Source organism: Sapajus apella, unplaced genomic scaffold (genome assembly GCF_009761245.1).
Source record: "Sapajus apella isolate SASKATOON/1434 unplaced genomic scaffold, GSC_monkey_1.0 scaffold50, whole genome shotgun sequence".
Lineage (NCBI taxonomy): Eukaryota > Metazoa > Chordata > Mammalia > Primates > Cebidae > Sapajus > Sapajus apella.
Genome location: NW_022436990.1, coordinates 7232447 through 7249686, shown reverse-complemented (window position 1 = coordinate 7249686; position 17240 = coordinate 7232447). Strand labels below are relative to the sequence as shown.

General features: G+C 36.1%; 1 protein-coding gene across 20 annotated transcripts in view; it reads right to left on the bottom strand.

The window, feature by feature from the left end:
- RALGAPA1 (Ral GTPase activating protein catalytic subunit alpha 1) overlaps positions 1–17240 on the bottom strand; it is a 297019-nt gene that overhangs the window by 215533 nt on the left and 64246 nt on the right. For 19 of the 20 annotated variants that reach the window (XR_004258069.1, XM_032242528.1, XM_032242525.1 and 16 more), the window contains exons 5-10: positions 16615–16658; positions 14088–14265; positions 9846–9961; positions 4710–4848; positions 3268–3476; positions 1364–1603 (exon numbers count right to left, since the gene is read on the bottom strand). Coding sequence is in view for 19 of the 20 variants with exons in the window: in XM_032242528.1 (XP_032098419.1) it covers positions 1364–1603; positions 3268–3476; positions 4710–4848; positions 9846–9961; positions 14088–14265; positions 16615–16658 (926 nt within the window). In the remaining variant the exon portion in view is untranslated. The remainder of the gene's footprint in view (positions 1–1363; positions 1604–3267; positions 3477–4709; positions 4849–9845; positions 9962–14087; positions 14266–16614; positions 16659–17240) is intronic. The other variant, XM_032242532.1, reaches the window with a different exon arrangement.

Here is a 17240-nt window from a genome sequence, read left to right as displayed (position 1 = left end):
ATAAATACTTCAGGGGTTAAAAGGATTATAAAAGGATGTGATGAGCTTTGTCAACAAATTTGAAAACAAACACAATAAACAAATGCCTAGAAAAATAAACTTATTTAAACTGACACAAGAACTAGAAAGCCTGAATAGTTCTATAAGCTTTAACATTTCCCACAAGTATTCCAACATTATTTGCCAAGTATCTTCCCTTTCCCGATTGTTACATATTCTGTTAACACAAACCTTAAATCCAGCTGGAACCACTGCCAACGCCGGACAAAAAATTAAAACAAGCTTCTTTCTTTAACTAAGGCTGACAAGGCTAATGCTGTCTCATGCTTTGTTTTACACATCAATAAATACGTGTGGGAGATCAAGACTATTTGCTTTGCCTAGAGAGCTCCCTGGCATGTGAACGAAGTATGGCACTGAATAAAGAGTACTGACATGGCGACCCAGATGTGGGCATTTTAGTTACAGATCTACCACTCACCTACTTCCTGGGACACCTGCATGATCCCTCTCAGCTGCAAAACTCAATGTTGTTTACTTATAAAAGTACCTTTGCCATTAAGAGCAAATGGTAGTTTTCATAAGGTTTCTTTTCCACAAAATTTCTACGTATTTGAGAATGTGCACTTAGGGATTTCTAGCTATCTTCATGTGAAATAGTTTTTGTTCTTTCCCTTTCTTTCTATATTTTCCCTAAGAAATATCTGTGTTAAGAGGCCCGGTTTGGTGGCTCAAGCCTGTAATCCCAGCACTTTGGGAAATGGAGGCGGGCGGATCACCTGAGGTCAGGAGTTCAAGAAATATCTGTCTTAAACCAACTTTGACTTCAGAATGCCTTAGAGGACAAAATTAAGCCTTGAGGATAAAAGCAATAAAAACCTCCCTTCATATAACCATTTACTGATGATGAAATAATTTTACTACAGTTTGTTAATCAAATGATAGAAGGGTTTCAATCTGCAATTAGTAATTTAAGAAATTATTCTGGTAACAAAAAGAGTATAAAGGGAAAAATAGTGAGCTAAAAGTATCACAAACTAAAATATGTAAAGAATAGAAAATACTAAAGGATTAGATGTAAATTTTATAAACTAAGTATAAACTAAAGAAATCTACATGAAGAATAAATTTTAAATAGCTAATAATCAGTAATCTCTTTCTTTCTCTTTTTTTTTTTTAAGAGATTTGGTCTCTCCATGGTGTCCAAAATGGCCTCAAACTCCTGGGTTCAAGCGATCCACCCACCTCAGCCTTCTGTGTAACTAGAACTAAAAGTACACACCACTGTTCCCAGCTAAAAATCAGTACATTTAGTATTAAAGATAAAAGCCTTCCTTATATTTTAAAAATAGAGAGGTGTTACCTGACGAAATATCTCTGTCACAAAGTTTACGTTACTTCTTTTAGAAGAAAAAACTCTGCGAACTATTTCAATGTCTGTGAGATGTTCTTCATCAATACTACAGAGACTAGACGAGCTAGGTTCTCGCTCTGTGAGAGTGCTTGTATTGGAATGAGACTGTTCTGGTTCTGTAGTTCTGTCTGCTTTATCAGCATTATCATTTTTGCTTTCTTCTCTGGATACTAAACTAGCAGCTGCTCTCTAAAATAAAAGAGAGAGAGAGAGAGAGAAAGAGAGAGAAACAATATCATAATCATTAACTGTGTATTTTGTCGTTTAATAGGTAACACTGACAAAATCAAAAGCATTTCCCAAGTGATTTATACCACTGCTTAAGTTCCCAGCATAGAGTTTCATTTAAAAGCCATTCTAAATAAAGTGGCAATGCAAGTAACTCAACTAAGTGACAGAGATACTTCAAAATGTGTGGTAATTAATCATCTACCCACCTATAGTTATATATGTTTCTCAGTTAGTTTACAGTTCAAACAAGTTACTAATTAAAGCTGTATGGATGAATAATGCAGTTAGAGACAGCTCAGACCTTCAAGAGTAAGTAAATAATTTAACACCAGACTAACAAAACCTTAAATGTTTAAAAATACCTCTATTTTACTGTGGACACAAATTTACACAAGTAAAAGCTTCTTAAGCAAAACAAAAAACAAAGAAAAGGAATAAAATTTATGACAGGCAGAAATGAAACAAAAAAAAAATTAGAAAACTTGGAAAATTCTCTAATTCTAATAATGGAATTTTCACCAAGGCTGAAGATCAAGCTTAACCAGACAGACATGGAAAAATTAAGTCTTAAGGTGGTGATAAGCAAATTACTATATGACAAAAGTCGCACTATTTTGTGGTATGATAAATTACTTTGTTAAGTTATTCAATTTTTGGCATTGGTTTTGTCATCCATAAAGTAAGAGAGCATAAATAAATGGTCTCGAATATGCCTTTCCCATCAAACAACATTTATGATTTTCATCCACTATGTTCTAGGATCAGAAAGCAGAAAGCTCTGCTTGAGAGTTTTCGCATTTAATAGTTCTTCACACAGAACTTAGAGCAAAGTTTTTGGGGAAAACACACCATATAGTCTGCTACAGATAAATTAAAAACTAACAGGAATAAAAGTCAAATTTTCTGAATTCTGATGAATTAAATACACTTGATACCTTTTATCCTACTTATAAATGATTTAAGGTGTTATAGAAAAAACACACATAGTTTAAGATTTTTAAAACTACGAAAATCTGAGGAAAGGAAAATAAAAATAGTAAAAAATACTGTAATACAGACATGTTTAGAAAAATGTACAATGAGGGAAAAGGGAGGAAAAAAAAGAAGTATGAAAAAGAGGTAAATTGTTAAATCTAAAACAATAGCTTGAAATATTAATTCTTCCACTGTATTGGTGTGTATTGTATATCACATTTCTAGACTTGGTATCTTTGTTGAAAAAGAGGGAAGGGGGTGTGAACAGGACTTTAAATCTGCATTTTTCGAATGTCCCCAAATTAAAAGGGCTATGAAGGTCCTATCATTTGATTACAGTTCTTTTCACTTGTAAGATTTATCTTTACAATTCAGAATATTTTTAGTACTATATAATTAAAATAAAATATAGAAATAAATTAGAAGATGAGACTGATATACTAAAGAAATTATCTTCTATACCTCCCGTTTCATTTATTAAGAAACTTCTTAATTCTATAATTATTAAAATTTGCATTTATAAAATATATTTATACAAATAAATTACTTGTTTTGAGTGTACTCTCCACCTAAGGCAATTGAAATCAATGGAGTAAATCTCAAAAGCCATTTCTAACTTTATTAAGCCTGCCCCATTTGTGCATTACCTGAATATTCTTTGGCAAGACTTCACCTTCCATCCCAGGAATATGAGGTCCTGTATGTGGTTTTGGCTCCAGCCAGAAAGAAACCAGCCAACGAATGACAATAACACGAGCTTTAATGAAAGGCTCCTTTGTACAATAGATTGCTTCATTGGTTTCAGCATCTTTCTTTATCATGACATAATGTGGCTTTGGTCTCATTTGTGGGATGTCTGTGCAAAATAAAAGGAAAATAAAAACCAAAATAAGAAAGAAACTATGTTTAGAAAAACTTACATTTTTAAATATTTGAGAAAATATTGTTATGCTACTCTAGTTTTAGAAGTAGCTTTAGCACAAAAATGACATTTCAAAATTTATTAGATTTTGCATAGAACTATGGAAACATGTCTTTTTACAAAATATCAAAAAGTTCAATGAACCTACGTAAGTACCAAGAAGCTTCCAGAACCATTTGAAATAAATAAGACCTTACTTCAATTAGCCTAACACTGAAGCACACATTTTGAAGTCATACAAAATATGAGGTTTTACCTGAGCCTGTTAGTCACCTAAACTTGGTATTAGGAAAATCTTTCTGGGAAAGAGACAATTTACCTACAGACTACCAATACCATCTATAAATGGCAGAGATATGCTCCTAACCCAGGATATGTACAAAAGGCTCTAGGCTCAAGGCTCCAAGAGATATATTGGCACAATAATTATTAAAAGTGATTGCAAAACTGCAATTACGTTTGCCCCAACCTATAATAAATACTGGACAAAACATGACTATGTAATTATTAATATAGGATTTGAATAAGACTAATACTTGATTGAATCCCCATATGGGGGGAACCCTAAAAAGAAAATTTATAATATAATCTAAGGATCATACCAAACAAGAATTCATCACAAATATTTCTGGTGGGCTAACTTTTCTAATGGATAAAATCCAGAAAATAAGTTTTTTAAATATATGTTCATTGCTGGCTGGGTGTGGTGGCTCATGCTTACAATCCCAGCACTTTGCGATGCCAAGGTGGGAGGATCACTCAAAGCCAGGAGTTCATGACCAGCCTGGACAACATAGCAAGACCCCAACTCTACAAAAAAAAGTAACTTGCCAGATGTGGTGGTGCATGACCGTTGTCCTAGCTACTGGACAGGCTGAGATGGGAAGACTGCCTCAGCTAAGGCCGAAGTGAGCTATAATCATGTCATTGCACTCCAACATGGGTGACAGAGTGAGTCCCTATCTCTAAAAAAAAAATTCTCATTCTCATTGAAAATTTCCCATTAATACAAATTCACTTTCAGTATGAATCTAGGTAACATATCTGTACCAACCAATACAAATATTAAATATGATCAGTTTCCTGCAGTAACAAATGCCAATTTTACAGTGAGAGATTATTTTACTCCTATATGTGATCTTTCAGAAAATTCTGAACATTACCTACCAAGTATAGGATGATATAAACTGTTCTCCTTACAGATGTTTGGAAAAATATAAGGCAAGTAATATTTCTTAAAATGTGAAAACAAAAATGAAAATCCCCTTTCTTGGTTTTCTTTGTTCTTCCATTCTAAACTTTTTACCTAAAAATAAATTATATAATTAGAATCATTCCAGAAGACAGAATCTCTTAAATGCAAGTATTAGCAATTATAAACAAGCTTATAAAAGGTTACAATACACTGAACTATTAATACTAATGATCGTAATACATAGCATAAGGACAAATCTTTTAAATTGGTCTATTGTCATACATTATGTATATTTCAAAAAAATTAGAAAAATATTAGAAATATGTGTATTTCAAAAAAATTAAAATAAACATATTATACATATATTTCAAAAAACTATGAAAATTTATGCAAAAGTTGGTCCTACTAATGATAAAATTTAAAGTTCCTTCCCTTTTGTCCCTTCCTGAATAATTCTGCCAAAAATCATACAAATTACATGACATACGTGGCCAGGGTGAGAGTGTGTAAGCAGTGGCAGCAGTCAAGTTCAGATAATCAGAGCCTGAGCACTGGACACAGGCCATCAATGAATGGGGTATAGCAGAGGCAGTAGTCCAGCAGGGACTCACAGTCTGAGACAGTTAAGGAAGGTGTCCATGAAGTTGGAGAAGTGAGGACAGAAGGAGATAGAGCAGTATAATAGAGTGTGTGAGAACTCTAAGAAGGTAAGGAAGACATCTAAGCAGGTGGTTGGCAAAGGCCCAGAATGGGGTACTAGAATCAATCAAGTTAAGGAGAATGTCTGCAGAGGAGGGCAACGGTGGCAATCGGAGATTGATTATGCACAAGGAAGACTGATTAAATACGTAAATGTACTGAGAATAATGTGAGCCACATTTCTCATTGACAAAGAGTTGTAAATATGGAAAGGAAGAAACCAGAATGAACCCTGTGGTACTAGACTGAAATCTGGAGAATCGGTTATGAATCAACATTATGACAGACAGGAATATAGATTCATGGGTGTGTGTGTGTCTGTATCTGTGAATACAATTCTCCGTTAAAATGAATGACAAGTCCTTAGAGAAGCAGCAGATTCCAGAGTGGGCAAGGAAGGTACGAAATGAGCCTGGAATATCTTGTGGTGCAAGGAAGTAAGAAAGCACTCATACAATGACAGAAGCAATTCAAAAGGTGTTAAGAGGCTGCTTGAAGAAACTTCCACTAGACAAATCTAGGACAATCTGAGCATCAAAATTAATAACTATAGTAAATACTAAAACATGAATTCATAGGAATTTATCTCAACATGGGTTGAGATAAATAAGTAAGTAAGTAAACAAATGGGGAGGGGAGAAAGCTTGTCCTACAGTGTGTAGCCAATTCTTGAATGTAGAAGTAATGATAGAATTAAAATATCACTAGTTGGCCAAAGAGTAGAAACAACTCAAATACTCATTGGATGATGAAGAGATAAACAAAATATTGTATATGTATACAATATAATATTATTCAGTGGAATAAAAATGAAGTATCGATACATGCTACAACATGGATACACCTTGAAAACATTTCCTAAGTAAAAGAAGCTATTCAATAAAGACTACATATTGTATGATACTATTAACGTAAAATGTTCAGAATAGGCAAATATATGTAGAGAGAAAATCAATTCATGTTTGCCTAGGGCTGGGGATGAAAGGGTTAGGGGATAAGAGGACTGACTCCTAATGAGTATGAGGTTTCCTGTTAGCACTAAAATTATATTGTCATGGCTGTGTAACCCCGTGAATATACTTTAAAAACACTGAACTGTATGTTTTAAGTGAGTGAACTGCATGAAGTGTGCATCATATCTCAATAAAGCTGTTTTTTTTTTTTTTTAATTATCGTTTGGTCAACCTCTTAATTACAAAGTCAAAAGCCTTCAAGGGATGCTAAGACATATGTGAAATTTCTATAAGAAAGGGGATATTTAGGTAGTTACATAGTACTTCCCCACAAAATGCTTGTTGATTTCCCAGTGCAATACTTACTGATATTACACTGGAAAAGCCTGGCAGACACTACTTTAATCAAAGGATTAAGGCCAACATTGCTCATACATCACAATTAACTCAAAATGGACCATAAACCTTAATGTAAAACATAAAACTATAAAACTTCAAGAAGATAACATAGGAGAGTATCTTCGTAACATTTGATGAGGCAAAGACTTCTTAGAAACTATTCCAAAACTCAGATCTATTAAAAAAGTGGTATAGTAAGGCTGGATGCAGTGGCTCACGCCTATAATTCCAGCACTTTGGGAGGCCAAGGTGGGAGGATCATGAGGTCAGGAGATCGAGACCATCCTGGCTAACATGGTGAAATCCTGTCTCTACTAAAAATATAAAAAATTAGCTGGGCGTGGTGGCATGCAGCTATAGTCCCAGCTGCTCGGGAGGCTGAGACAGGAGAATTGCTTGAACCTGGAAGGTGGAGGCTGCAGTGAGTCAAGATCGCGCCACTGCACTCCAGCCTGGTGACAGAGCAAGACTTCACCTCAAAAAACAAAAACAAAAAAGTAGTATAGTGGACTTTATCAAAATAAAAAGCTTTTATTCTTCAAAAAACTGCTATGAAAATGGAAAGATGAGCTACTGGGAGAAAATATTTGCAAAACATACAACTGGCTAATGATTGCTTTCTAAAACATATAAAAAACTTAAAGTTAGTAAGACAACCAAATTTAAAAATGGGCAAAAAAAGTGAACTGACATTTCACCTAAGATACATGGATGAAAAATAAGCACATAAAAAGATACTCAACATACCATTAGCTGTTAGGGAAATACAAATTAAAACCATAATGAGATACCACTACACATTCACTAGAATGGCTAAAATTACAAACTGACTCTACCAAGCAATTGTATAAGTCTTACATATTGCTAGTGGAATGTAAAAAGGTACAATCATTTGGAAAACAGCTTGGCAGTTTCTGAAACAGTCAATATATACACCTACTATATGACCCAGCCATTCTAGTGTTGTATGTCCACATAAAGACTTGTTTACCAATATTCATAGAAGTTTTACTTTAAATAGCCAAAAATTAAAGACCACTCAAATAACCATGAACAAATAACTAGATAAACTAATGCATCCCTACCATGGAATGCTATAAAAGAAGCAAACTACTAACACATACAACAAGATAGATAATTCTTAAAATAATCAAACAAAACAAAGCAAGACCAAAATAAAGTATGTACCCTATGATTTTATTTACATAAAAACTATGGAAAACACAAACTATTCTATAATGACAAAAAAAAAAAAACCAGATCAATAGATTACTAAGGTTAAAATGGTGGTATGGGAGTTCAATGGGATGAACTACAAAAGGATCTGAGGGGCATGGTGGCTCACACCTATGATAACAGCATTTTGGGAGGCCAAGGTGGGAGGATCGCTTGAGCTCAGGAGTTTGAGACCAGCCTGGGCAACACAGTGAGACCTTGTCTCTCCAAAAGAAAAAAAAAAGTTTTAATTAGCCAGGCTCAGTAGTCTGAGCCTGTAGTCCCAGGTGTTTGGAAGTTGAGGTGGCAGGATCACTTGAGCCCAGGAGGTTGTGGCTGCAGTAAGCCATAATTAGGCTGCTGTACTCCAGCCTGGGTGACAGAGCAAGACCTTGTCTCAAACAAACAAACAGAAAACAAAGCAAACAAAGATCACAGAAAATGTCTAGAGGTGATAAATATATACATTATCGTAATTGTGGTAAAGGTTTCATGGATGTATACATGTAACAAAATTAATCAAACTGTAAACTTCAAATGTTGCAGTTTATTGTGTATCAATTATAGCTCAATAAATCAGTAACACAATATTTAAAATCTATATGAAGTACGAAAGTATTTTTTAAAGAAAAACTAGTAATAACAATGATGATCATAACACCTGCCCGCTACAGAATACTTATGGTGTGCAGTGCATTATTTTATTCTAAGCACTTTGCACTATTTAGGCCTGAAACACCAAAATGGGATAAGTATTATTTTTATCTCTATTTCACAAATAAGGAAACAGAAACACAAAGTGGTTATGAAGTAATTTGCCGACAGCCACACTATTAGTAAAATGTGGAATCAGGGTTCAAACTCTGGTGATCTGGTTTAGAATCCAAATTACCTTTATACTGTTTGTTTCTGAGGTATAAGGAATTTTTGTGTTTGGAGCTGTTACAAGAAATGCGCTAATAACAGCATTTTCATCAGTCAATCAGGGTATGCACACTTTATATCTAAAGGTGAGTAGGTTACCTTGCAAAATACATGCATCTAAAAATTCAAAAGGTACATACAGGTTTAAGTGTAAATTAAATTTCTCCCCAATCGCTATCCTGCAGCCCACCTCCTTAGTTGTTACATACTGACAGATTGATTCCTAAATCAAACAGTTATCAGCTTTTCATATGAAGCATCACTGCTGATCACAAATGAAAGGATTAGAAAATAGGCCCAACTGTCTCACATAAGAAGGTATATACAAAAATGTCTCTCTCTAGATCCCTTTCTAAGAGTGACATCATCCCTCCAATGATTTTATCTGAGAAAGAGATATTAACATATTTTCAATAGTAAAAATTTGTCACTCCTTTGTCAAGAAAATAAGCAAATATATGCATCTATTATGTGGCAGACCTGGAGCAGTAACAGTCTGCTGCTCGTTTCCACTACAGATACAACAAAAACATGCCTTTGTGGTTTCTGTCTTTTTTATTGTGGCAGCCAAGGATGAATAGAGGGATACAGGAAAAAAACATGAAGAGAATTTTTATAACTCAGGAATACCCTTGTAAACAGTGAAGAGTCTATTTTACTCCAAAGAAGAGTCTAAAATTTGAGTTTACATAATAAGTGTAGGAAATATCACCTAACACCATCACTTGGTTGGTTACACTTACAAAACTTAAAGGCTAAAACTAATTAAAAGGAAGCCATTAACCCTTCCCCTCCAACCTCCCCAACATAAAGAAAATAAGCAAATATATACTATAACAGAATAATGGTAAAAGAGGGAGAAAGGAATCACTCACATAGGATAGTAAGGAGTGTCATATCAAAGAAAATAACAAATACCTGAATTACTATATATTTTAGAAGTGCTTCAAGAAAATAGCTTGTGAGATCTTCTTGCCCTTTATCTCCTGATTGCGGGGGGACAAGAGGAGTGATTTCTTCTATAGTGACTTGAGCTATCCAAAGACAAAAGAATACTATAGTTACAAAACAAATTTAATAAAACAATATAACCAAATAACATTTAACTGCAAAATGTGTATGCAATGAAAATTGCTTGAAAACTTTCTAATGACTGAACCTTGAAATAAATCTGAGATCATTCCTGATAGTTTATCAGAACAACCACAAATTTTGTTTTATTTATTTTATTTTTTTGAAGCAGAGTCTCACTCTGTGAACCAGGCTGGAATGCAATGGCACGATCTCGGCTCACTGCAACCTGCACCTCCCAGGTTCAAGTGATTCTCCTGTCTCAGCCTCCCAAGTAGCTAGGATTACAGGTGTCTGCCACCATGCCCAGCTGATTTTTTGTATTTTTAGTAGAGACAGGGTTTCACCATGTTGGCCAGGCTGGTCTCGAACTCCTGACCTCAGGTGATCTGTGCACTTCAGCCTCCCAAAGTGCTAGGATTACAGGTGTGAGCCACCATGCCCAACCCCAAATTTTGATAATCAGCTGTTTTGTGAACGCTTGATTGAGAGAATGTGACAAAAGGGATGGACAAATAACACAGTGATTACAAGTATGTAACATCTCAGTTGAGAAAGAACTTCTGGTCATTTTAAATTCACATGAAGACAGCCCATTACAAAAATTCCAAAAGATGACACACATTAGTAATAATGCACTTATTTATCAAAGTACCAATCTGTCAACACTTACAAAATAAGAAAGTGTTATATTTTTTACCTTTCAGATGTTCAAAAAAAATTCATTATAACAAATGCAAATGCAAGAAAGTCAACCTACAACTAGCTGAATTTTCTTAAATATTTCCTAAGCTGCACAATTAGTACCTGGTGAACATATACATGTAGGTCCCTAAACCTGATTCTCAGTAAATATCAACTAACAAGTAAGCTCACAATAGAGGTAGATTTCAGTTCTTAAATAATACTTGGTATGTTATTCTATCATTAATTTTTAAAAAGACAAACTTTAGGCTGGGCGTGGTGGCTTACGCCTATAATCCCAGCACTTTGGGAAGCTGAGGTGGGTAGATCACCTGAGGTCAGGAGTTTGAGACCAGCCTGGCCAACATGGTGAAACCCCATGTCTATTAAAAATACAAAAAGTTAGCCTGACCTCGTGGCACAAGCCTATAATCCCAGCTGCTCAGGCACAAGAATCACTTGAACCAGGAGGTGGAGGTGGCAGTGAGCCAAGACTGCGCCACTGCACTCCAGCCTGGGCAATAGAGCAACGCTCTGTCTCAAAAAAAAAAAAAAAAAAAAAAAAAAGAAAGAAAGAAAGAAAGAAAAAAGAAAATACAAACCTTATTATCTGTACTCTGGAGTTCCTGGACTACTATCCTCATACAGAAGAATACATATTATGAATGCTTTATTTTGTGAAACTATAAAAATCCTCTTAAAACCCACTCTTCCCATAAAGACGTCTTAGTCTCTCCTGGGGAGTATACAGAGACTCCATATTTTCCACATCTTATAGACTAAAAAACAAAACTTCTATTCTTGAAAAGAGAAGAGGCAGAACTCAGTCACAAATGAATTTAAAATGCATAATAACTATTTTAAAAGTCACCCACAAAAACACTGATGAAATAGCACGTGTGGGGTATGCACCTGTAGTCCCAGTTGCTCAGGAGGGCTGAGGCTTGAGGACTGCTTGAGCCCAAGAGTGCATTATGATTATACCTGTGAATAGCCACTATGCTCTAATCTTAAAGCAACGTAGCTTTAAGACATTATCTCTAAAAAAGAGTGATGAAGGAAAACCTATGCTGACAGGGTTATAGAGAGGCAGAGGAAAAAATGCTTATAGAACACCTGTTAAGTAGGCTGAACATAATGGCTGACACCTGTAATCCCAACATTTTGGGAGGTCATGGTGAGAGGATTGCCTGACCTCAGGAGTTTAAAACCAGCCAGGCAACATAGCAGAGACCCCATCTCTACCAAAAATTTTAAAATAAGCCAGGTATGGTGGCATGTGCATTTGGTCCCAGCTATTGGAAGACTGAGACAGGAGGATCACTTGAGCCCAACAGTTTGAGGTCACAATGAGCTGATCATGGGACTGCACTACAGCACAGGCAACAATGCAGGACTCCATCTCACTCACCAAAAAAAAAAAAAAAAAAAAAAAAATTATGAAAATCTGTTAAATACTTCAAAATGACATATGATGTAAATAAGCAGGCATATACAGCCTACTTGAACTGGCTCATTATAGATGTTACGCCAGCTTGGTAATGTTTCTAACATTTTCTTCTACAAGTATAGTTTTGCTTTACCACAAAACCTAAATTTATAGAAATAAAAATTACAAATAAGATGTAGTACCCAACAGAGCACTTGTTCTGGATTGAACTGTGTATCCTCAAAATTCTTATGTTGAAACCCTAACCTCCAATGTGGTTGTACTTGGAGGCAGGGCCTTTAAGGAGGTAAAGTAACATGAGGTTATGTGAATAGGCCCAATTGGATAGGACTGGTATCCTTATCTAACTGTGAGAAAAGTAAGTTTTGTTATTTAAGTCATCCAGTCTGGTTACTGTAGCCCTAGCTGACCAATGTAGCACCGTATAGGACAATGTTTGCTCATGAAAGAATTTTAAAAAAATCACTTTAAGTTATTTAAATAACAGGACTCATACACAAAGCACAAAGAAGAGAATTAAAGAAGTAAAAATAAAATTAGAATATTAGAAAAATTTGTTCCAGCGGAGGAACAAAAAAAAAAGAAAAAAAGGAAAAAAGAAAAAAGAAAAATTTGGCCAGGTGCAGTGGCTCATGTCTGTAATCCCAGCACTTTGGGAGGCTGAGGTGGGCAGATCACCTGAGTTCAGGAGTTCGAGGCCAGCCTGGCCAACATTGCGAAAACCCATCTCTATTAAAAATACAAAAAAACTAGCTGGGCATGGTGGTGCACATCTGCAGTCCCAGCTACTTGGGAGGCTGACGCAGGAGAATTGCTTGAACCCGGGAAGCAAAGGTTGCAGTGAGCCAAGATCACAACAATGCACTCCAGCCTGGGTGACAGAGTGAGATTCTGGCTCAAAAAATAATAATAATAGTAATATTAGAAAAATTTAAGGTAAAAAGCACAAAGACTCACTAATAAATGAAAGCAAAAATTAAACATTACTGAAATTATAAATTTTTAAATAGCAATACTGTTTATGAAAATTCATTTATAAGCCAGGCATGGTGACTCACGCCTGTAATCTCAGCACTATGGGAGGATGAGGCAGGTGGATCAACTGAGGTCAGGAGTTCGAGACCAGCCTGGCCAACATGGTGAAACCCTGCCTCTATCTAAAAAAAAAAAAGAAAAAAAATGTATTTCTAAAAATTAAATTGACATATTATATTTTCACAGTCATCTAACGGACAAAGTAAAACACACTTGTACTTCAATGTACATCCAAATTAACACCAGGATACAAGATGATATGTAATAGTAATTAATGAAAAATGTTAAACCATAGGTTTTTGATGCTTATACCTCTGGGGCGTTACTGACTCTAGAGAGAGTATGTCCATCCCAGGGCTAGCCAGTTCCTAGAGACAGTAAGTGACTAGCCTGTGAGCGTGCCTTTTCATATTCAAACCAACCACTTCAGAGCCTACATCCCTACCACCTACTCTACACTAACATTCAAGGTGACTATTCCTCCATACTAATTACAAAAGGGTTGGGTACCAGACAACTAGGGACAACTCTATGCCCTAGAGCCCACTGGATTTATTCAAACTAGCTAATCCTAAACTTGCTTACCCTGGGTTGCCTGTTTCTTCCCAAAGAAACCATAATAAAGACTCTTGCCCATGTTTTCCCCCGTTCCCTCTGCCTCCTGAACAACTCTGGGGCTTTCCGATGTAGCCCCTGTGGCGTTCGAGCCCCTTCCTCTTGGGAACTGTGAATAACAAACTATTATTTCAGCAGCTTTTTTGATCTGCTGGCCTCACGATACCTGAAGAATAATAAAAGTTATGTTTTAATACATTGCCTTGGGTTATCCAGTCAACGAATGTACAGACATTTTAAAAAATACTCTAAGAGACTTCATAGAAAGCTTAAACATAGGGATGGATAACATCCATGAATCTTACTTTCTTGAAGGTTGAGTGGAGGATTAATGAGATTATCTAAAGTTCGAGGTCCATGCTCAGACTGTGGTGCTGAAAATCCAGGGATTAAGCATGAAAACATCCAGAGCTGTTCTTTGCTACAGTTATTCTGAAGAGCTTGCAACCACAGTAAGAAAAGACGAACACCTTCCCGCCTAATCTAAAATAAAATAAAATGAAAACAGAGAGTATTTTTATTTATAATGGAAATATTTTCTTCCTTTGAAAAACAAAGTTCTCTAGATGATGACTACAGAATGATACTTTGGAGAGACAGGGCAGGGAGGGAAGTTGAGGAGGAGGAGGAGGTAGACAGATATACCAATAGCATCCATTGAAATCATTATTTAGAAATACAAATGCACAGATTTTTAACAAGTATAGAATGAACTTGGTCTCTAGGTATTTAAAGCCATTTTTGTCTTATACTTTCCACTTATAATAATCAGAAAATCATTTCCTTCTTGTCTAATTCCCTCCTTACCTACCTCCCATCATTACCAGTCTAATCCAAGAAACAAGAGAGAGAACAATGACTGCCGGTGGTGAGAATGAGTTTGGTAAAAGGAGGAATGGTTAGGGGGATCCTGGAACACTGCAAATTCATGGTTCTTGCCCTGAAAAGCTCCGAAATTGTTAAAACTATTAAGTTTAAATTATTAAAAATAAAATTATTTAAATTATTTGAATAAAAAATATTTAAAAGCTATCTGAAATTATCTCATTTATTATTTTATTCTAAGCTCCAAGATAACAACTTTGTTCAACTACTCTATCAAAGCACCTAAACCAATACCTTGTACACAGAAGACATTAATATTTTAATTGATTAATAAATGCTCTCTCAACATAAAAACAGTAAAAGAGAAATACAAAAAAATTTAATCTCTGATAAGCAAAACACTAAGTTTTCCATTAATCTAACCTTACTGATAGTTTTGGAAATTACCCTACCAGAGCTTGTTCATGGCCACGGTCAAAGGTATTCAACTGTTGTCACTTTCACAGTTCAGCCAGTTAACAGGAGAAAAGCTAAAGGAAGGCTTATTTCTTTTTATTTTTATAGCAAAGCCACGATGCCAAAAGCACCTGTAATAATGTTACTTTACCTAACCTACAACAAGGTGTTTTTGGAATGGGCAGCTTCTCTTACCACAGCAAAATGACACAATGAAAAAGAAACAAGGCCGGGTGCAGTGGCTCAAGCCTGCAATCCCAGCACTTTGGGAGGCCAATGCGGGTGGATCACGAGGTCAAGAAATCGAGACCATCCTGGTCAACATGGTGAAACCCTGTCTCTACCAAAAATACAAAAAATTAGCTGGGCATGGTGGCACGTGCCTATAATCCCAGCTACTCAGGAAACTGAGGCAGGAGAATTGCCTGAATCCAGGAGGCGGAGGTTGCGGTGAGCCGAGATCGCACCATTGCACTCCAGCCCGGGTAACAAGAGCGAAACTCCGTCTCAAAAACAAAGACAAAGAAAAAGAAACAAAACTGTGTGTGTGTGTGTGTGTGTGTGTGTGTGTGTGTGTGTGTGTGTCCCCTACTTTCCTCTATATCTAAGAGTGGCTATGGTACAATGAAGAATAATCTGTTGAATGACTAAAAAATGTTTTTCTTCTTGGGACCATAAAGAGGAAAGATTTCTGGTGAATGTGTCTATTGAGTAGCAAAGTACAACAGTTTTTCAATGGCTCCGGTCAACCTAGAATGGATTGTCAAACTAACTCTGCTACTTTTTTTTTTTTTTTTTTTTTTTTGAGACAGGGTCTTACTCTGTCGTCCAGGCTGGAATGCAGTGGCGTGGTCTCAGCTCACTGCAACCTCCGGCTCCAGGGTTCAAGCAATTTTCCTGCCTCAGCCTCCCAGCTAGTAACTGGGAGTACAGGTGTGTGCCGCTGCAGCAGGCTGATTTTTGTTATTTTCAGTAGGGACCGGGTTTCACCACGGTGGCCAGGCTGTTCTTGAACTCCTGGCCTCACGTGATCCACCCACCTTAGCCTCCCAAAGTGTAGGGATTACAGGCATGAGCCACCATGCCCAGCCTCTTGCTACATTTTAATTAAATTCACTTCAATTGGCCGGGCGCGGTGGCTCAAGCCTGTAATCCCAGCACTTTGGGAGGCCGAGGCGGGTGGATCACGAGGTCAAGAGATCGAGACCATCCTGGTCAACATGGTGAAACCCCGTCTCTACTAAAACTACAAAACATTAGCTGGGCATGGTGGCGCGTGCCTGTAGTCCCAGCTACTCAGGAGGCTGAGGCAGGAGAATTGCCTGAACCCAGGAGGCGGAGGTTGCGGTGAGCCGAGATCGTGCCATTGCACTCCAGCCTGGGTAACAAGAGCGAAACTCCGTCTCAAAAAAAAAAAAAAAAAAAAAATTCACTTCAATTAAATAATAATTCAAAGATTTTCAGAAAACGTTTAGGTAGGAAAAGTATAACAGGTAGCACGTATGTTCTACTCAGTATTTTTAAAGTCAGAGAAAATAAATACAGTCATACCTTTAAGGAGTTTCCTGTGTGAAGTAGTTTCTTTAAAATCAATCCTGAAAACAAAATGTGATTTTAAAAATTCACATCTTATCTATTTGTAAATGTCAGAGTTCTCGGTCGGACTTGAAAACACTTTTAAATAAGTCCTTGGCAACCTCCAAATTATTCTTGGTGACCTTTATATCCTTCTGGCCATACTTGGGACCAGAAGGGCATATAAAAAGAATCACCTTTTCAAAACATGCTTTATTACAATTAAACATGATTTATTAACAAAACCTAGCCCCGAAATTGCATTTAACACAATCTATTATAAATCTCTTAATTAGACTAAGAATACAATAAAATACTTTGTCACTATCCAAATGAAATCCAGTGCAGAAAATTTTCATTAGTTAACCACATGAACATCCATAATTGTAATATTTCCTAACAAATATTTCCATTATTTAATTTTCTGTTTCAAAAAGTCATTAATATTTCCTTTTTTCTTTTAAATTATGATATATTTCAAACCTACACTAAAATACTGAAAATAACATGAACAAACCTGCAGAGGCCCACCATTTAGTTTGAATAAACCTACACATAGTTCCATGTTTGTTTCATTTACTTGCATTATCTCCAATGTTTTA